Below are 22512 nucleotides of genomic sequence, written 5' to 3'. Positions count from 1 at the left end.
AGTACTTGTGTCTTGTGATAACATGTGATCCCTTTATGATGCTTTGTCACAAAGATGGCCGGAGTGGGTGACGTCAGAACCAGGAAGGGAATACACCGAGACAAAACAGATGAAGTGAAATGATGGGAACGCTTGCTTGCGCCGGTTTATTGAAAATAAAAGAGTTTACACAGACAAAAGGCAGGACACGGCACTTTACGCCAAAATAAATAGACACACAAAACAGACTATACTAAACAAACACTGTGAGCAGATAGACAGACTAACAAACATGGTGAGTTTTAAATAAACAAGTATCGTGCTGGTGTTACTTTGCTAGTGGCTTCCTGTTGTTGTACCCTGGACACATACTACAGGTCTACACTGCAGCATCACTGAAGCTCCCAGTGAAGGAGGTCTGCTGTCTGAGACTGTCGTGCTGATCTTTGAGTTCTTGATTAGGAGTGGTCATCTTATGCCAACGCTGTGAAGAGAAAGGAACAGCAGGGAACTGGCTGAAAACAGTTCCTGAGATGACAATGCAATTTGTACTATAAAATATTACTGACATGAGTTATATAAGCAATCTGAGAGGATTAGATAATTATTCGTCATTAGAAGATTTATAAAATATAACAATCAAAATAAGATTATGTTTGCTGATGGTCTTGTTCCTTACCTGCCTGAAGCTGCCTTTAGTGGTCAAGAGCATGTAGATGACATATCCAGGGATGAGCACCATGGACGACAGGGCCATAACCCAGCCGACCCCCTGACCCCAGGCCGGGTATACATACTTCCCCAAGGTCAGCGGTGTCATCTCTATAGCTGTGAACAGAAACACCCCCTGCAGGGCAGAGCAGAACACCCGGAGAGAGGGAGAGAGGGGAAGACAGGGAGAGGGGACAGGGGGAGAGATGGGGAGAGGGGGAGAAGGGGAGAGGGGGAGAGGAGAGAGGGGGGAGAAGTGGAAAGAGGGGGAGAGGAGGAGAAGGGAGAGAGAGGGAGAGGGGGGAGAGAAGGAGAAGTGGACAGAAGGGGAAAGGGGGTGGGTGAGAGAGAAGGAGAGGGGAGAGAGGGGAAGAGAGGGAGGGATGGGGAGATTTAAAAAATATGTACATGACTGGCTAAGCTCAAAGAACAAAGCAGTAGACTGGGGCCAAGGAGAGGCCAAGTCAAGATTAAAACTTTCTTTTGCCCCCAAGATTAATCTAATTTTCCCTGTTAGCCTGATAGAGGGGCTCCTGGAGTTTAACATGACGTTCCACATTGTTACAAAATTCCACTAATTTAATAGTCAATAGGACAATATAAACCAGTGATCTCGGAACACTACTTGACAATATAAACCAGTGGTCTGTGAATACTACTTATCAGAAAATCATAAATCACATATTACTGTGTTCGTAATTATGAGATTTTTTATTTTTTTTTTTATCTTAAAAGCAAATCACATAAGGGGCTTCCAAGTGGCACATCCAGTAAAGGTGCTCCACGTGGAGTACAGGATGTGTCCCATAGCCTGGAGGTCACCAGTTCAAGTCTAGGTTATTCTAAGTGAATCATGTAGTAAAACAAGTGGCCATATCACATGCATTGTTCCCCAGGGAAGAATCCAGTGGTAGCTGATGAGAGATTGGGGTGCCTCCTCCTTACCAGGCAGACCAGGGGAGTGAAGTAGCACCAGCATAGCTTCCACCAGATACAGGGCCTGTAGCCAATCATCTCCTCGATGTTGCCATAGAACTTGTCAACCCCTGGAGAGGTAAAGGGAGGAGCCCAGTTCAGATAAGTGACAGGAGCTTTTAGAGCATCAAGAGTTTTTATATTATACAGTATATATATATATATACACATTTGATTCAAGTTCAGTTTCTTTAATCAGACCACTGCTCTGTCGGTTTCACTGCAAATATATATATTATATATATATATATATATATATATATATATATATATATATAGATTATATATATATATATATATATATATATGTATAATATAATATAAATTTAATTCAGGATAAATATATTATATATATATATATAAATATAATATAATGTAGTCCTGGTTGTTGCTCTGGGGCTCATTATACCACACTACCCTGTTATAACGCGACCCGTTATAGCGTGGAATCGGTGAGAACACGGTAAGGTTGTGGCTCCCATTTCCCCCATAATGCAATTTGACTCACAAACGTTGGTTTTATTGCTGTTTCACATTACCACATTGAAACCCATATGAAACCCATATGTCCCATATGTGACAGTTTCAATTTAAGTTGAAACTGGGACATATAGTACTTCTAAAGCTTCCTTGCTCGCACTGTATGTTTTCTTTTCTAAAAGTAAACACAAACTGTCCATTAATGTTACAAAACAAGTGCAAACAATACAAGTGTGTATAAACGTCTTTGGATTCTGTGTTATTTATTTACAGCTTATAAAAATGTACAATTTAAATATGCGTGGTTGTATACTTTCAACTGGTAGAATAGCCGTTTCTATTATACTGTATATATTGTGACAACCTGGGATTTATAACTGTTACACGACTGGTCTATGGATTCTGTGTGTGTGTGTGTGCACGCTGTGTCTGTGTATGTGTGTGTGTATCTTGTGTGTCTGGATTGATTGACGTCAGGTAGGAATGGAGAGAGCTGAAAGTCATACAAGCTGCTGTGTGGATGTGCAAGACTGTTTAATGTTTTTGGTGTGGCCCAAGCTGACGGGCCAGGAATAATCAAGTATCTGCAAATTGTGTGTGTCTCTGTCCTTCATTTTCCAAGGTACTTTACAATATTAATTTGGTCATTGTAAGTCATTTCAAGAACAAAAATGCCAATATTCTTTATAAAGTGAAACACAAATAATGTGTTATAACGGGGTAGCACTGTATTGCTACTATGCAACACAGACACACAGAGGCAATCAATCACAAAGGCTGGCTGTAGAGCTGAGTACGTACCGTAAACCCAGGATATCGACACTGTCTCAAAGAACACCAAGAACAGCAGACACATTCCACTTGCTGAGTAATAGTCAAACAGCTTAAACACATAGAGCCCGCCCTGGAGAGCAGAGCAAAGCAAAGATACAACAACGCATTACTGCAGTATTAACAATGCAGCCCGCCTGCAGAGCAGAGCAGATCAGAACAGAGCACAACAGAACCGAACAGAGCAGAGCAGAACAGAAAAGAGCAGAACAGAGCAAAGCAAAACAGAGCAGAACAGAACAGAAGAGAACAGCAGAGCAGAGCAGAACAGAGCAGAACAGAGCTGAAAAGAATGGAGCAGAGCACAGCAGAGCAGAACAGAGCAGAGCAGAGCAGAACAGAACAGAACAGAACAGAGCAGAACAGAACAGAACAGAGCAGAGCAGAGCAGAACAGAGCAGAGCAGAGCAGAACAGAGCAGAGCAGAGCAGAACAGAACAGAACAGAACAGAACAGAACAGAACAGAACAGAACAGAGCAGAACATAACTGAACAGAGCAGAGCAGATCAGATCAGATCAGATCAGATCAGGTCAGACCAGATCAGAGCAGAGCTGAATAGAGCAGAGCACACACATGCAACTTTAGTTCTGTATAGGTTCAAAAAAAGTTACATACCAGATGAAGCCACCCTTAGGTTTTTGCTATATTAAAAAGTTTAATCCCTGAATTATTTTCCTATTCTAGGCAGGAATTTGATCAAACTTTCTGACATGTCCTGCATATACTACAGAGTAAACAAACAATTTGTTTTTATTTTAAAAAACATAAAGTATACTATTGACAAACACCACAGAACAGAAAGATAACCAGGTGGCAAATCAACTCAATACTCAAGCCTCGCACGGTCCCATTGTACTGAATGAGCAGAGTGCTGGGAAAGGGCTGCGTTACCTGGGTGATGTTTGAAAAGCCGATGATGTAGGAGATGAAGCACACCACAGCGATGAATGCTTTCTTTCTTGACCTCAATAACACAGGGTACTCATCCATCAGGGCAGTGACAAAGCCTTCCACTGTGCAAAACTGGAACGGAAACATGTCAATTAGAAACCCTCCTGTGAAACTGCTACTAGCAGCCTAGCAGATTCATAACCCTACCTGTCTGAGGGGCCTGGATATCATAAAAAAGAGCTTTATAACACAAACCTTGAGCCACAAGCTGCCCTGAGGAATCCAGGTTCTCCAGATGAACTGAAGGCTTCATAACACAGCCCTCGGGCAATGAGCTGCACTGAGGAATCCAGGTTCTCCAGATGAACTGCACGCCTACGGATCTGAAGCATCTCTGAGCTTCATGAGTGGGGAGTAACTTTTGTGATCAACTTTTAAATGTTTGGGGTGTAAAGGTTACGATCATTGCAGCATTTAGAACCACGCCGCTTCTGCAAAGGTCTTCATTCAAGCTTACTGAACATATTTATAAGTGCAAAGCTACTCATAAACTGGTTAACAGCCCCAGGCACAACACAGGACCTGCTTGCCATTACGAACGCATATGATTCCAGTTTGGTTGACTCAGCAGATTAATTTGCATTTTGATAGACATGATTAATCTATATCATATAATAAGTGGTCAATTAAAAATTTTAAAAAATCAAAAATCGTGATTACGTTGAGAAAGATTTGATATGGACATGTACAACATGGCAGGTAGCAACAGCAAGTAATGTGCTTCGCTTTAAACTCCATACAGTAACAATTTAACACATGACACTGTGAGTGAGGATGGAGCCTCTAAGGCTGAGCTTCCTGTCTCTGTCTTTCTCTTACCTGGCTGTCCAGCCCCAGCATCATCAGCATAGAGAAGAACAACACTGACCATAGGGAAGACAGGGGCAGCTGAGTGACGGCCTGTGGGTAGGCAAGGAAGGCCAGGCCTGGTCCTGAAAAACAGTGGAGTAGTTTTACCAAAATGTCAGGTGGTGTAGGGGTTCCATGCTGCTCCCTGCTGAACACCTTAGCTCTGCAACCCCATGCATAATAGCACTGATTACTGGAGAGGACATCTCAAAACACCTGCACCTGAGCTGAAGTTCAGTAAATCTGTGTCACTGTGTATCTGTGGGGTTGTTCAATCTCTAAGCCATGCTTTCAGGAGCTCCTCTCATTTCTGTACCTGAAGCTGCCAGCTCTTGGATGGGCTTCTTTGTGATGTGAGACATGAAGCCCACGATGGAGAAGATGACAAAGCCTGCAAACATGCTGGTGGTGGAATTTATACAGCAAACGATGAGTGAGTCCCTACAGACAAGCACACAGGTGGTTAGGTCAGATCAGTGCTTTGTAATGTACGCAGGTCGCAGCAGACATTCACAATGCAAGTGGCTCAGCGTGCACAGCTTCTATCAAGGAGCAATAGCTTACATGTATACATCATTGTTGAAATGGTTGTAACTCCCGAGGGCAATCAGAGAGCCCAGTCCCAGGCCATAGGAGAAGAAAATCTGAGTGGCTGCATCCAGCCAGACCTGGAGAGATAACAAGGGGTTGGAAAGAAGAATAATAAGGGGATGGAAAGAATAATAATAGAGAGATTATATAAATAAAAAAGAGGAGAGAGCAGATCTCTTTCAATTTAAAAATAAATTCTTATCATCATAGTTTCAGAGGATAGAATATATTTGGTGCAAAAAAAGCTATACACATTAAATCTAGATGCAAAATGATATGCAGACATAGAAGACTTAAAACAGCTCTGGAGAAACTTGAATATCTCTTATTGTCAATGATTGGTCAATCTGCAATCTAAAGTTTATGGTATTATGATGTCATCACATAATGATGTAATCACGTTTAAGTCAAGCTGTGGACAAATTGTAACAGTTTCTAATTCTCAATGTAAAAAGAATCCTGTGTCCAACACCTCCAGTGATGAGAGAGGAAGCATAACTGAGCTCTGGGAACAATCTCTCACTTACCCCCGAATGGGTGAGTTTACTGAAATCAGGGGTAATGTAAAAGAGAATGCCTTCCTTTGCCCCCGGGAGAGTCACCCCACGGAAAAACAAGATGAACAACATGAAGTAGGGGTAGATAGAGGAGAAATACACCACCTGAAAAGAAAAAGATAGAGGGAGATATATATAGAAAGACAGAAAGAGAGAGAGGGAGACGTAGAGATAGATTACAAATGAGAAATGAAAAAATGACAAATTGAAACAAACCAGTCATTTATAAAGCGGTTCATCTTTACGAAGAACGACTTACCTTCCCTGTCCACTCCACTCCTTTCCAGATGGAGAAATAGACGAGCACCCAGGCCAGGGCCAGCGTGCCAGCGAGCGGCCACCTCAACGTGCCTGGCTCATCCAGGCCCCCTGTTATCTGGTGCATGTTTCTCCTGGTGAGTAAACCAGGAAAGGTATTTCATTGATATCTCAGCCCTTCAGTACCTGCAGCTGCCTTTAACTTTATCATTCTTGCTCAAGTCCCCAATTGACGACAATGACCCCATAGGAAGGGATGTACAATTCAACTGTTTGGGTCAAACTTTCTTAAGTTTGATCAATATCTAGAATTCAAGCTGCGGGCAGCAGGGTTTCAAATTGGAATTTCAGTTTTTTTTCTTTATTTTTCCACTTTCCCCCAGAATTTGGTTCACTTGAGCTGCAAGAGGGACTTAGGTCCTTCCTCTATGATAAACATTTTACTATCCCCAGATATTGTTTTCATTGATCCTCGTATTAATGACATGCTGTGCCATCATGCCTCTTTACTGAAACTGGACTTTGACTAACACTGCTGCCAAATGAATTTAATAGAAAGAAAATCAGTAAAGTCAATACTAAAGTGTCTAACTGAGAGAGTGTGACGGTAATGATGAACCAGTATTTACATGGAGCTTCTGGCCCTGAAGGAGTTTCTCTACTATGATTCCCAGCTAGTAAACTGAGTTCTGTCTCTGGTTAAGGGACTGTTTTTACCTTCAGGTTTTGTTGTTGTGTCGACTGGAATTCACGAGATCAGTGGCTCTTTCAGTCCATTTCAGCCTGGGAATTGAAGACCTAATTGAACTGCTATGAGACTTGGTTGTATAGTGGTTAAAGAAAGTACCTTGTTACCAAGAGGCTCCTGGTTCAATCCAAGCTCAGCCACTGAGTCACTGTGTGTGACCCTGAACAAGTAGCTGGGTTCTGAAAAATATAGCTCTACACTTCCTCATGTGCTGCTACAACTGTTTAAACAACATACCTGCAATTTTTATTTTCATTGTTAACATCCTGACAACTTTTTACACTTCTAACTTTAACGTTTCAAAGCTCTTTTCAAAATGTCTGCTCTAGTGCACTGGGTTTGAGATCTGCCTTATAAATCACTGTAGAAAGAGTGATTTAAAAAAAAAAAAAACATAACAAAAGTGTTCTGGCTCTTCTGTTCCGTACCACATCATGGACCTGTGTTGCTTGTTTGACAATGTGGGCAATAATCCTTATACTATCAATGACCTAGAGCGGCCATTTGTCTTGCCCAGCTGCACTGGCTACCTGTAAAGTTCAGGATTACTTTCCAAATTCTCCTGCTTGCCTACAATGCCCTTCATCACACAGGTCCAGAGTATCGCCCCAACCTGCTGACCCGCTATGTTCCTGTACGCAAGCTGAGGTCCTCTGACTTGGGCCTGCTTGTTCTCCCCAAAAGTGCACCACACTCAGAGAGCGATCTTTTAGCTTCATGGCTGTTGACTCTCAGGAACTCTCTCCCAGCATTAGTGCGTGTAGCTTCAAATCAACTCTTAAGACCCACTTGTTCTCTTTTGCTTTCAATGCTCTTTAAGCCTGATATCTGTTATTAGCTGTTGTCTAAATTGCTATTTCAGGTTTTTCACACCATCTTATTTGTATGATTCTGTATGACATACGCATCCACAATGTCTAGAATTCACATCTTACATTTGCATTGTTTTTTTTTTACTGTTATATCTAATGTACTATTCCCCGTATTTTGCTGTATTTAATATATTATGCATTATTCATCAATATCTTGTAAAGTGCTTTGTGGTGGTGGTCCACTATGAAAGGCACTATTTAAAATAAAGATTAATTGATTGAATTGTAAAAAGTTGTCAGGTTGTTAACAATGGAAAAATTGACAGGTGTGCTATTTAAGCAGTTGTAGCAACACGTGGGGACGTGCAACATTGTATTTTTCAGAGCCCTGCTCTTTAACCCTCCTTGTGCTCCGTCCTTCGGATGAGACGTTAAACCAAGGTCTTATTGTAAGTGGCTCTGCAGCAACAGTTGCGATCATCTCTGTAAGTAACTTTGGATCTGTTCTGCTAAGTGAGCAATTAATAATGCATTTTAAACCCCAATAGTGATTTAAACTAGTTTAAACTGGGGTGATACACAGCAGTGTCTTTAGAAACGTATTTAAGAACTGCACTTGATTGAAACCCCTTTCGAGGCAGCCTCAAGTGTGGTTCTAATTAAACTGCATTATTTAGTTGGGTTTACTTGTTCTGTCGTTGCTGTAATAACCAATGTATATCATCAAACATCCCAGAATTATATGACATTCACTCTATCTATGCATATATCTTAAGAACCGGCAGTCTGAATATAGTGTATAGTGGATTAGAAAGGGACTATGTGTGTCTGAGGTCTTGTTACATCTGTGCTTCAGAACTGTCTTGTTCTCTATACATAACATTACATTCCTTAGCTCCAAAAAGTGTATCCTCCCTTTTATGTGTCCTTTATGAGCTTTTACTGAAAACAAAATGCATGTAACAAACTACAAAAAACCATTTGCATATTCTTTAAGCTAGACTACACTAAAACACTACAACAGTGTGAATGCTTCCAGTTAGACTAGCTAAAACCCTTTCCATAAACTCTACAACAGAATGAATGCTTCCAGTTAGACTAGCTAAACCCCTTTCCATCTCACTTCTTGTTATTGCTGTATCTTTACAGAATGCCTTTATTGTGCATCCTTCCACCCGCTCCCTGTCTTTCTCAGGGTGGGATCTGGGAGGAAGTCAAGGCTGTGCCTGAATGAATATGAACTTACTCCCAGAATTCGGTGACAGTGCTGGTCAGGTTGGCAGTGTCAGGGATGCTGTAGTTGGAGAAGCAGCGGTCAGTGTTCCACAGGTGGTCACAGGTTTGCCATGGAAGCTCCTGCAGAAAGGAGAAGCACAGATCATATCCTGTAGACCATTATGTTCCCAGAACAGCTGTGTCTATAGTGGGACTTTTTTTGTGGAAGGGTAAGTATTGTAGTATACTGCATGGTTCATATATCACAATACATGCATACTGGGGATTACCAAATATACGTAAGTAACAATATATTGTATATTCTTAAATATATTAGTAAATAAATGTGAATATATTGATAAATATATTATCTATCTGAAAAGTATTAATTATCTGTACTTTGATTCATACATTTATCATATAGTTACAATAAGCAACATATTGCAATTAGTGTTTAAATACACAAAATACTGCTAATTACGTGTAAATTAATGTGTTCAGTCTCTATTATTGTCATTCCCCCTATTATTGTATCTGTAGTAAAGAACTGTTGAGAAGGAGTTGAACAGTCTCCTCTTTTTTAAAATGTATTAAATGTATCTCTGTGTGCCCAGAGATGGGACTTACTGATCCGAAGGAGTGGAATAGATAGTAAAGAGCCCAGGCAATGATGATGATGTAATAAATATTGAGCCAGAAGGCCAGTACAACTGCAGCCATCCCCACACCTGAAAGAGAAGGGGGGGGGGGGGGGGGAGACCGGAGTGTGGAGAATAAAAAGATATGCAATGTATTCATGTTTAAATATATTTTATAGGTTATAAGAATTTGACCTAAGTGATCTTTTGGACAAAGTCTCTTCTGGCTGGGTGAGGTTTTGAAAGACAGACTGTCGTCTCTCTTTCTGATTGAACAGACCCCCTCCCCCCCCTTGATGCTCTAGATTTGTCTTTGATACTTCAAATGACAGTTTCTATTACTATATAGATACACTACCAGTCAAAAGTTTTAGAACAACCCCATTTTTCCAGTTTTTATTGAAATTTAAGCAGTTTAAATCCAGTGAAAAACCTGAAATGGTACAAAGGAAAGCGGTAAACTGCCAGAGGTTAAAAAAAAAGTTTAGGTTACCAAAAACTGAAAAATAATGTACATTTCAGAGTTATACAAAAAGGCCTTTTTCAGGGAACAAGTAATGGGTTAAAAACTTACAGCTGTTCTGCAGCAATGGAAGTAAATTTAGCCTTGGAAGTTGATGCTAACAATTCCTACAGGTGTCCCAACTTTTGTTGATTACTTACAAACCCTCTGTCTGTATAAAAGCAGTGTCGGAACAGACTGTGTTACTACACCCTCTTAAGCATTATTTGGACAGCATTGTACTGTCCAATACTTGATTTCCATTGTAGAAAGAATGCCGCGAGTGTGTTCAGCTGTTATATCTGCAATAGATGGCTACTTTGATGAGTCAAAAATTTAGATTAAATTTTGTTAAACAAAACAATGCCATTATTTCTTTTTTATCTCCAATTGTTCATTTGTTTATGCTTTAATTTCAGAGTACCTTGAGACATTAAACTGCATATATTTCAATAAAAACTGGAAAAATTGAAGTGTTCTAAAACTTTTGACTAATAGTGTGTGTGTGTGTGTGTATATATATATATATATATATATATATATATATATATATATATATATATATATATATATATATATACACACAGCGAACAACTCAAATAAAACTGAAATTGACCAGTGAATTGGATGTTCTGGTGTGGGTTTGTCTCACATACACACCCAGGATTTCAGTTGAACCAATCACTCATGTGTGTTCTGAAGCCATTCACCACACCAGACCAGACCACATCCATGACTGTGAAGGCCCTGTGGAGGGCCACAATACAGCCATTTGGGTGCCCAGAATGCATTCATTCTGACCGAGGGGCTGCATTAGTCAGAACTGGTGCAGGAGCTAAGCAAGACATACGGTTTTCAGAAAAGCCGCACTACCCCTTACCACCCACAGGGAAATGGAGAGTATGAGAGACTTGATCAAACCCTTCTTTCCTTGCTAGCATCCTTACAGGAAAGTGGGGCAGATTACTGGGTAGACAGACTACCAGAGTTAGTACATGCCTATAACAACTCTGTGCATGAGAGTACGGGCTGTACCCCATTCTTCGTGATGTTTGGGCACCATGCCTGCCTTCCAGTGGATTTAGTGGTGGGGACTATCCCAACCCAGGACCCCCAGCTGGTATGATACCCTTCCTTATGCCCATGTGGCCGTTTATGGTTGTGCCCCTGCCTTAGCCTGTTCAACAACATGATGATTTGCCTACTTTAGGGGAACCTGAGCCCATAGTACCTCCTGTTGAACCTTTGCAGTGGTCACAATGAACGAATCTAGTTACAAGACCTGCCTGCTATATGGAGTAGTTCTTTTTAGCAATTGTCGGGACGACAGTAGATAAAGTGGGGGGGAGGGGGGGTGTCACAAGTGATGATTTTAGTATATTGTGACAGAGAATAGATTCTTGTTTTAGATCTCCCTCCCTCCCGGTGAGGACGCTAGGGAGGAGGAGGATCAGTCACCCCCAGGGGAGGTGGAAGTCGGCCACCTGGAAAGGGGGCTGAGCCACGGTGCGCAACGTCATCGACCCGGTCGGGAAGCGTGGTGGCAATCAGATATTGGCTGACGGTGGTTGCCCTCGCTGACCAATCGGGATGGGATGGAGCATACAAATGGGAGGTGTGGCCCAGGGTTTTGTTCCTTCTGGCAAGGTACTGTGTGTGAGAGAAACAGAGAGAGAGAAACGAGCAGGGAGTTGAAAGACGGGACGTCTTTGTTGTGGGCTTACCTGCTAACCCATCTCCTTTCCTATTTTAGAGCACTAATAGGATGCTCTGGGAATACTTCGGGGGAGCGACAACCCAGAAGTGCTGGATTTATTACCCTGTGTGTTTTTCCTGTTCGCAGATTACAAAGGGAAGATGGACTGTTTTTGTTTATTTGGGACTGCAACCCCATTTTACTTTGTGTCGGGTTACACATTGTTGTGTACCCCGGCTTCCTTATTTTGTTGGGTTACACATTGTGTACCCCGGCTTCCTTATTTGTTTATTATTTTTGAGTATGTTTTTGGTGACCTTGTGGAAAGGAAATAAAACTAGGTGCATAAACTCACTGGAGTCTGTTTTTCACCACCACTACGCTCATTCTGCCACATAGTTTTTTTTTTTTAATGTGTAGAATCTGCTCTTCCCAAATCGTGATTTTTTTTTCTCTTGCGCACAGTGGCTGGTGGTTAGCTGCAGCACTTTCATCCCAGTAGTAGGAAGTCCCACCTGCATGAAGCCATAGCCAATGGTGATGCAGGGGGGGGGACTATAAAAGGGGTAGGAACGGAGTATAGACAGAGCTGAAGAACAGAAGGGACTTGGAGATTTGCAGGACAGAAAGAACCTGAGGAATGTGTGCTGGAATAGCATGCAGCTGTGGGAGTATTTTTTTGAGGATTTGTTATTTTTTGTTTTGCTTTGGGTTTTTTTTGTTCACCTTTTTGCTTGTGAGGATTTGCTATTTTGGGATTTGCTATTTTGGGATTTATTAAGAACAGTTTTGGAAATCGCAAAATCTTGTGGCATGGGATAGACTGGGACAGAGACCTCACGAGAGGAACTGGTTTGGAATTTTTTTCTGTTTATTTTTTCTGTGATTGGCACATAACAGCGTGCATTGTTTTTTTCTTTGTTACTTTCTGGTGGAGTTTTTTATGTAAAGACATTGTTCTGCTTTCACTTTATCAAGATTTAAGCAAATTTATTATTTTGTTTTTTTCCTTTCACTCACGTGGTAATGTTGATAGGGAACTTGCGCCCTCCTTTTTTGTGTGGACTGAGCAGAGCAGGTCTAGCTGGTTCTGGACTGGAACTTGTGATTTTTTTTTTCCCCAGTTGAACTATTGTTAAGAGGCAGGTGGCTGAGTGAGACAGAGCTTAATTGTGCCATCCTCCCTTTTTGTGTTAGTGTCCCACTGAATGTGAACTTTGTTTCTTTTTTTGCTTACCTGCTCTGGCTGATCCCCTGCACTTCCTCCTGGTTGTGCTCGTGGCTGTCAGTCCTATCTACCTTCCCTTCCAGGCCCATGGTAAGGTATCCAGGTCGGGTTCCAGTGACAGTGTTTGGGAGGTCGTGACGAGGTCTTCGTGTGTTGACAGTGGAGGGTGACGGCAGAGGGTGCCAGTGGCGACTGGGACATAACAGGGCGCGAGTGGTAATCAACACTAGATGGACAGCGGTGGGCAAGCAGGTCGAGGAGGATCTTGGGGGAGGGCGTTGAGGTCCACCTCTCCCACTGGACCTTTCTTTCTCTCTCCTTTTTCAGGAATGGATGATTAGTTTTTTGTATTTAATTTTTTTTTTTTTCCTCCATTACATGTTTTTGGAACTTTTGCCGATTGTGTGCTGTGGCTTTTATTTATTACTGGATACCCTGTTGAGAACAATAGTTTGTTTTACCTAGTCCTGACCCTGTGTGTGTGTGTGGGAACAGGGGGATTTAAGAATCTAACCAGGGCAATATTTTGGCAAACAAGGTCCTTCACGGGTTATTCAACCGTGACACAACCTGTACACTTACGAAACCAAGAGATCTTCCCTTTGTATTTTAAAGATATTTACACTTGTATAGTAGCAGATTTAATTCTAGATGCTAGTATTGGGCAGTGTGCAATTTACAACTGAAGTTACCTTTGAACATTGGTGCCAATTTCCAGACCCCCAGCCCTCCCACAGAGGTGTACTGCCCCAGAGCCGTCTCCAGCAGGAAGAGAGGCACCCCAGCAAACACCAGGGTCAGGACATAGGGAATCAAAAAGGCACCTGCAATGACAAGGAAGAAATAACCCTGACCAGGTCAGAGTGAGCCATTTCCTTTGATGTTGTCCAATCCCAGTATATTAATTGAGTTATGGTACTTTACCGCCTGTGGTCTACAGCTATGGACAAAAGTTTTGCATCACTCAATAGAATGTTACATTAACATATTGAATTACATAGGGCTTTGTAATTTTCCATATATTTAGTGATAAATAGGACATTTAGAAAATCTATCATGAAATACTGTACTATTATTATGGCTTCTGGTAGACTTTTGTGATATCATTTTGTAGTTTCTTTGATTACACAATGTTATATAAAAGAATTATGTTCATATCATTTGCTTGTAATTGTCTCAATCCTGAAATTGTAGGTGATGCAAAACTTTTGCCCATAACTGTATATCTATCTATACCTGTCTCTGTCTGTATCTATGTATGTCACAGGTGTAACAGTAGAGTTTCCTTTTACTTATATGTAAAGTTCATCATTAAATTATTTTTATATTCACATAGTGTGTTAATTCTTGTATTTATTTTGGTAGATTTGCACATATATTCTTATGATTACTGATTCTTTTTGCTTACGTACGGAACTCTGTGTTGTCAGTAACTTTACAAAAACACAGTATTACCCTGGTTCCCTGAAAGAGAATGACAACCATTACTGAATGGGAAGAGCAATCTCTGACTGCCAATCACTGAGCATATATAAAAAGCTGCCCTATTAAGGCCCTGCTGTGAGGGGGAAGCCCCTCCCACCTCCTGCTGAAGAGAGACGTCCTCACAGTAGCAGATCTCCATTTTCTTTCAAAATCAAAGGTCAGCTGGGGACATGACCTTGAAGGTTAATGGTTGTCATTCTCTTTCAGGGAACCAGAGTTATGGTAATAACCTAACATTCCCTTTCAATGGAATGACAACCATTGCCAAATGGGAAAGCTGTACCAAAGCTGTCGTGGCTCCAGATTACCGACAGTGCAGCCTCACGGCAATAGCCACAGAGCCCACATGACTCCTAAGGGCATGCCACCCGCAACGCCCTAGAGCCCAGAGAGCCCCCATCTCTCTCCATGGAGAACCATAGGGGGCAACGAGTGCACTGGCAAATAGGTCGACTCGTGCAGTATGGAACCTCTCCCAAATCTGTTGCACCACTTGGTGATGCAGTCTCCATTCCGAGCTGTCTGGAGCTCTTCTGGACAGAAGGTCTGCTGTCTTGTTGTCCAGACAGAGGAAGTAAACCTCCCTGATGGAATGCAAGTTTCTGTACGTCCAGGACAGGAGTTTGTGCGCTGCATGGTGAAGCCCCTGTGAGTGCAGGCCACCTTGATGGCTACCACTGTAGTACTGTTCATCCAGACCAGCACATTTTTGTGTGCTAACTGCTGGTGAAAATGAGATGACGCCAAGTTCACTGCTTGTAGATCTTGGGCATTTGTGTGCTTGCTGCCAATGTCCCTTCCACTAACCTCTTATTCCTCTCCCATTCCAGACCACTCCCCAAGCCAGGCTGGCGGCGTCTGTAGTGATTACTTCCGTGAGGGGATCCGAGGCGCAGATTGCCAGGACAGAGCCACCACTCCAGTGTCTTCCGGCATTGTCTGGCTCGCACCAGCCGGTACCAATCTCGGACTGGGTGCACCTTGAACATGTTTACCCAGGCTTGAAGCTGAAGCATTCTCAGCAGCCCTAGTGGAAGGATTCTCGAGGTGGCTGCCATCAGCCCTAACAGCCTTTGATATATTCTAACCTGTAAGAGAGCATCCTCTCTGAATAGGGAGAGTGTGGCTTCCAACGACTGAATACTATCTTCTGACAGTGAGGCAAGTATGCTCACAGAGTTCAGTTTGATCCCCAGGAACACTGTGGACTGGGACGGTACGAAGTTGCTCTTCTGTTGATGTATCGAGAGCCTTAGCTTCGTAACGTGATCTATGACCTGTTTTGTGTGCGCCTCTGCGCGTGCTTTGGAATGCACTAAACTAGCCAAACATCCAGGTAGTTCAGGATCGTTCATGGGTCGTTGCCTTGGGTCAGTCCGGTTGTGAGGGGAGTTGGAGGCAGCCGGGGCCCCTCAGGGGCGGTCTCCCTTGGACTTGGGAGTAGGCGGATCTTTCTTAGGCCCCAGCCTCGGTCTCCAGCCGGAGAACCGGTTACCCCTGGCCGGTGGTGGTCCCTTGCCGCTGGTTCTTCCTCTGCCTGCTTGTTTGGCCTGTGGTGGGGCGCGGTGTTCAGGCCCCGTTGCCCCTGCAGGCTGTGAAGGCCAACTTGGGCGCTAACGGTAAGCCAGAAGGTGTGAGAATTTGGAGGCGACCTCCATGGCCTTGTGGGACCTCTCAAGGCTCATGGTCGCCCCAAATGTCTGCCCCGGGGTAATGGGGGCCAGTAATGCCACCTTCTCAGTCTCCATGACCTTGGCTTCCATCAGCCACAAATGCCAGCGAGCGGCCACCATCGCTGCCAGCAACCTCCCTGATGCCTAGCCTAACTCCCCCATTATGTCAGTCATTGTCCTTGCTACCGCCTGGAGCGCCCCTTTTCTGTCTCCATAGATCTTTCCTGCAGCCTCTTTGCTAACTGGGTCTGGAAGAGCACCAGTATAGCCATGATGTTTGCTGCTCTGACTGCCAGCGCTGCCGATGAGTACACCATTTTAAATTGCATCTGTTGTCCTCCAAGGCTTGGACAGACAGCTTGGGTCCTTATCCAACTTGGTGAAGATGGAACCTTGCACCAATACCGTGACGTGTCCCCCGATAGTGGGGAATGTGCCTAGACCTGCTTCTTGGGCTCCTGCAGTGTGCAGCAGAGACTCTGTTATTCTGGAGGCTGAGGGTGCAGACACTGGGTTGCTCCAAGAGGAGCGCACCAAATTCCAGGAAATCCTGGCACAAAGGGAGGGCTTGCTGTGGGTGCCCTTTTGGTTGCAGAAATTGTTTCCCCTTTCCCTCCTGTTCTCCGGCCAGGGAATGTCCGACATATGCGGCAGGGGCAGGTAAGGAGCCCCCCGCTGTTGCTTGCCCGATAGAAGTGGCTGGGTCCGAGACGTCTGACCTCGACTCTGTGAAGGAGAGCTCGCCTGGGCTAGGAGGTCTAGGTGCAGGGCATGGAGAATGAGACTGTGGAAGTTGGGGCTGCCTGGTGGTAGGGGGCAGTCTGCCCTGCAATTTAAGTAAGGTCTCTGGCATAGTTTGCTGAGCCCTCATAGTCTCTGGCAGCTCTTGGAAGCGCCGCTCAGTTGAGCTTGCGTGCCTCCGAGGCGACTGTGACGGGGATCATCTGCACGGGGCAGGAGAGCGCTACCTGTATGGTGACCGCCTGTCCCCTGGTGAATGCCCCCTCAAGCGTTACCGCCTTGGCGGTGACCATCTCGCTTCCCCTGAGAGGTGCCTGCACCTCTGTACCAGTGGTGGAGAAGGGGAGGGTAACCCAGGTGTGCGGGGGAGCTACCTGGTCACTGTGGCGGGGTGGGGAGGACCTCTAAGGAGGACCAAGGACCTCATTCTCCCATGGCTCTGGGAAAGGGACTCTGCTGGGGATAGGGCTGCTCTCCTGCGTTTAGTTCTTTTTGAGAACTTCCTGCAATGAGAGCAGTCCAACTCACCCGCCAGTGCTTTGGCCGCATGGTCTGGCCCTAAGCATCTGGCGCAGGAAAAGTGCTCGTCCTGTCTGGGCAGCTTTGCCGCGCACTGATCACACTGGTGGAAACCAGCAGAGGACCCAGTTGAACGCACTGACATGGCGTGTGCATAGGCAGGGCTGCTGCACTCGGTGCCTAGCAGTCGGTACCGTGTCTATCGGCGCCGAGATAGTTACCAGGCAGCAAGGTTGGTGCCGATGGGTAGTGCTGTCGGTGCCGGGCTGTAGATGGCGCCGAAAGTGTTCACACCGGTACTGAGTCAATCTGTACCGGGATCGGCGCCGAGGAGAGAGCTGTCCTTGAAAGAGAAAATGGTGATATGCTACTGTGAGGACATCCCTCTTCAGCAGGAGGTGGGAGGGACTTCCTGCTCACAGCAGGGCCTTGATAGGGCAGCTTTTTTATATATGCTCAGTAATTAGCCATCAGAGAGGGCTTTTCCCATTCAGTAATGGTTGTCATTCCATGAAAGGGAACGTGTGTTACAGGGAGCCTCGACCGAGCGCTCTGCTTATTGAACACACCCCAGGAGTGCGTTCAATGAGAAGAACGCTCCAGGGCGTTACATCGCTTTATCAGTGTGGTGGCTGCAAATTGATTGTTGCAAATATGGGCTTATGTTTTGTTGTCATTTTGGCTTTTTAAAACTGAGTGATATAATTTGTTTCGGTGACTATTGCATTAGAAAAGAAACATGGACTATTTTTATAACTTGACAAATCCGACTGACTCAAGATTTTATACAGTGTCAGTACTTTACATTGCAAAAATACAGTAATAGCAATTAGATTAAAAATGAATTGAAAAAAAAGAGATATCTTGTGCTAACTTCTCAAAGCACAACTGAGCCACTACTGACTGGCAGCAGAGTTTCTACAGCACTGCCACATCTGAGGGACAGACGGAGGAGATGCTTGGGAACCCTCGTGCTGTATTAGAAAGGCTACATAAATATGGAACAATCTCCCCTCCTCCCTTACACAAGAGGGTTTTTTTAATATGTTTGTGCTGCTGTTTTTAATTAAAGAAAGTACATTAACTGATCTAGTTTCGTTTTCGAGTTTGCTTTTATGTGCTCATTACTCTACTGCTACATCTACTGACTTTTTATTTAAATTCTTAGTTTGTAGTCACCTCTGTTGAGCCTGACAATAAATCCAAGCTGAATCCACGGCCAGGGAGGACTGATTGCCGGAGGCTTGGAAAGGGTTTTAATGAAGACTTTGATTGTTGAGCCAGGTTTAGTTAGTTTTTAGGAAAACTGAGGCATTGTTTCACCTGTTTACATATTTGTTTCTCTGTTTTTTACTTAGTATAAATTGATTTAAACTAGTTGCCTTTCTATGGTGGTTCAACTGAGTCAAAGAACCTGTGTGTTGGGTCTTAGAGTTTTTAAATCTTGGTGTCATGACTAGAATATTTATTTATAATATACTCTGACCCATCACATATATCTATCCCATAGTTGACAGCACAGTGCAGGTGTTGAGGTAAGTGGTACTGTATAAGGCTACCTTACCTCCTCCATTCTTGCCGCACAGGTATGGGAATCTCCACACGTTGCCCAGTCCAATAGCGTACCCCACACAGGACAGCAGGAAGTCGAACTTGCCCTTCCAGGTGCCCCGGTTTGGTAGCTCTGGCTTGGTGTTGCCGGGCATTGCTGCTGGGTCCAGAGTCTCGAAGGGGATGGCATGCTTCACCTCACTGGGGGAGCTGATCTCCACAGAGCTTTGGCCAGTCTTTCCCATGGTGTCTACACTCTCTCACATGCAGCGTTCCTGTCTCTCAGTCTGCACAGAACACTGCTGACCCTGATCCTCCCAGTCCTGCTCCAGAGCCCTGCTTCAGACCTTCAATACACAGCTTCCTCAATCACCATCCGGGTTGGCTGTGAAATGCAGTGAACCTGTTTATTAAATCCTCTTTCATTTATCTATGGCAGCGCCTGAAATCCAGGACAGCAACTGAACACAGACTTATTAAAACATTTACAATAAACACCATTTCAATAAGAACCTCTTAGAATCATTGTGCACATTATAAAAGGGTAAAAAAAAAAAAAAAAAAAGTAGGTGACTCTGAAGCAATTTACACTTTAAGCCAGAACTTTATAAATGACTAAATGCTTTCTTTGAGGCATGTAAAGTCCCATCACATTCACTGTTGAGCTAAATGAGCCTGGGTGTGTTGAGCAGGTCCATAGAAAACACAAAGCATCCTGAATTGCAGGTCACAGAGCCATGATTTACAGGCTTTAGCCAGGCATGCAACACTGGGAAAACTTTCATCAATTGAGGACTATCTATAATCAACCAGAAAGAAACAATCAAACACGTTCTTCTTCCACTATAAAGTGCCGCTCCATAACAATATATTGTCTTCAACAGATACACTCTGTCTCACTTCAACTAATAATACATATATTTCACAATTTCAACATGACAAATGTTTCTGTTCAAATGTAACTTACCACAGATTTTCTACCAAACCATGTTGCTCACATGAAATGGCCAACATTCCCTTCTAGACAGACCTTCTGAAACGTTTTATTTTCTGTGATTCTTCTCAATGATCAGCTTGTGTCTTTTTCTTTTTCTGTTGTTGGTATACTGATACAAATGTGAAGCCCTCCACACAGCAAAGCCAGTCACAAATGAATGGCAGTGAGGTCAGCACTGGGGAGTTTTGAGCCAGCCCAGACTGTTTCCTATGGCTGTATCTGGAGTATTGAGTTCTAGGTAATAGACTTTGAATTGCTGTCTGATCTAATCATCAGTCACCCTCGACCCAAACTGTGAATGGAAAATCAATCTTCATGTTTGAAAAGACTGGCACATGCTCCCTTGTCAATAGAAACATAATATAATTGAACCATGTTCAGTATGATTAAAAGTACCTTAACAAAATGTTAATAAAATGATTAATGATTTCTCCTCTGGGTTAATTGGAGTTCATAAACAGTAGACAATTTATATTTCAAATATAGGAATACAAAATAAACTGAACGCCTTTTCTTAAACTTTTAAAGTGCCTTTAAACAAACGCAACTCAATTTCACTAATATGGTGGACCTGGATCTAATCATCTTGAAGTAGGGCTCTGATGGTTCCTGAACAGCTGGCTTTTTTTTATGATTCCATTAACTGAACCTTAATGAACTACATTTGTTAATTACTTAGGAACAATTAAAAATAAAGATTGGCCAAAGGCATTTAGACACTAAATGCTGGTTTTAAAGTGCTGCTCCTAACCCTGCATATACTTTACTATTCTCATAGCCTGTTATTAATTATGTAACATTGTCTAACATCATTTATAGCAAATATGGATTGATTATAACAGATACTTCAATTAAAATCTGTGATGCCAAAGTTGTAACATTCAAATTATAGTTTCAAAACTGATTTCCACCTAGGTTCTGTATATGAGAAGTGGTCAATGTTTTAAAATTAATATCTGCTGCACCCTACTGTACTTTTGCTCTAGGAAGGAACACAGCCCACATGGTACGATGTAGATTTGTGTCCCACTGTCACTCGGCTTAATTAGAAACCTGATATTGATAGCTCTTACTGCTCTTAGTCCAACTTGCTCTTAAATGTAATTATTTACTGTATTCTTTATTTTGTGCCTATTTTAATGTGATATTTTTTACTACTGATTTTATTGTACTTTAAAACTGCTCTTATTTGTAATGTGATATTCTGAAATGTGATACTTTACAATGTAATATTTTATAATGTAATACTTTGTGCTGTGATATTTTATAATTGTAAGTCACCCTAGATAAGGGTGTCTGCTATGAAATAAATACATAAATAAATAATAGTTTATCAGTTTGCAAGCACATAAGCACCTTCTCTTTGAAGCTTTCTGCTCCTGTTGCCACCTGCAGCAGCACGGATAGTAACTGTGAGTTTGTATCCTTTGAAAAACGAAACAAACTTTACATGACACTTTACAAAAACATTCTCTAAAAAAAAACCCCCAAAAAACATGTCTTACCTTTGTTTTGCAATTGACAGTAAGTTTGAAGCCCAAGCAGAGTCTCATTCAGGTAGAATTGTATCTATTAGCAGTAGCAGTAGTTTAGCAGAGTAGCATCTCAGAGCAAATGCATCCCACTAATCCAGTACAGTTGCTAAAATGAAAAGGATGACATCAGTTGTGCTGCCAATAGCCTATAAAATTATAATCTGAAAATGGTTTTCCATCTCATAATCGTTATGCAACTCAGAGCAAGGTGGGGTTCTATTATTTCAGGATGGCATCGGTTCATACAAGTTCCCACTATTGAAACAGGTCATCAAGAACACGAATCATTGATGGACAAGCTGCTCTGGCACTCAGGCAAATGGATATAAAGCTGCCCTAATTCCTGAATGCTGTAAACCGAGTTAAATGGACAAATACAATTTTGTTCTCATTTCTTTCTAATAAATCAACCATATTATTGTTGCTCAACATCTAATCAGCAGTGAATTGTAATGTGAATGTAGATTACTCTATCCCAGCAATAACTGTGTTCGATAAAGGTTCCCTTTCCAGGACGTGTAGCCAGTAACCTTGCCTGCTGTTACTCCTCCAACACACTCCTCTGCCATATGGGCACACTGTTTATCTTTCTATTGGAAACTGAAGTTTACCTCCAGGAGAAGAACACATTTTGCAAATGCAATGCATTCACTTCTGTCTGTAGTAGTTAAGCACTATTTTACATAACCACTAAATCCAAATGCATTCTCCGTTAATCCCAGCCATTTCATAAAAAAGAAATGATGAGGCACATGTTTCAGGTGCTGTTTGGAGAGATTGAGCTGCAAGTCTTGGACAGTGACATACTCTGACTTGATTGACCTCAACCTGAAATCCAACATAAGGCATACAGTACAAACAGCAGGCACCCCGAAACACTGCTACACCAAACATCATTGCATAAGAGACAAGCAGAGAGTCATCCTTCAGAGTTGGATTTTGTAATACAGATGACGGTTATCATTCGTAAGATGGTTGTCATGCTGAT

At 42.8% G+C, this 22512-nt stretch overlaps 1 protein-coding gene across 1 annotated transcript; it reads right to left on the bottom strand.

Moving 5' to 3' along the window:
• Positions 1–305: 305 nt before the first annotated feature.
• LOC121319194 (sodium- and chloride-dependent GABA transporter 1-like) lies at positions 306–19237 on the bottom strand. Its single transcript, XM_041256389.1, has 14 exons — positions 19006–19237; positions 13716–13847; positions 9587–9687; positions 8991–9100; positions 6186–6318; positions 5897–6031; positions 5343–5446; positions 5095–5219; positions 4749–4861; positions 3870–4001; positions 2947–3049; positions 1636–1736; positions 659–826; positions 306–463 (listed from the first exon to the last, which is right to left on the bottom strand). The coding sequence occupies exons 1-14, from the start codon at positions 19235–19237 to the stop codon at positions 359–361; spliced, it is 1794 nt and encodes a 597-aa protein (XP_041112323.1). The 3' UTR covers positions 306–358.
• Between the last annotated feature and the right edge of the window lie 3275 nt (positions 19238–22512).

The sequence above is a fragment of the Polyodon spathula genome, chromosome 8, assembly GCF_017654505.1.
Source record: "Polyodon spathula isolate WHYD16114869_AA chromosome 8, ASM1765450v1, whole genome shotgun sequence".
NCBI classification, from domain to species: Eukaryota; Metazoa; Chordata; class Actinopteri; order Acipenseriformes; family Polyodontidae; genus Polyodon; species Polyodon spathula.
The sequence above is the reverse complement of the archived record's forward strand: the minus strand, read 5'-3'. Positions and strand labels throughout refer to the sequence as shown.

Coding starts and splice junctions, on each gene's coding strand:
- LOC121319194 (XM_041256389.1), bottom strand. CDS start 19,237: ATGGGAAAGACTGGCCAAAGCTCTGTGGAGATCAGCTCCCCCAGTGAG. Junction 4,002..4,748: donor TGCTGGGGCTGGACAGCCAG/GTAAGAGAAAGA, acceptor TTTCCGTTCCAG/TTTTGCACAGTGGAAGGCTT. Junction 3,050..3,869: donor GCTTTTCAAACATCACCCAG/GTAACGCAGCCC, acceptor TCTGCTCTCCAG/GGCGGGCTCTATGTGTTTAA.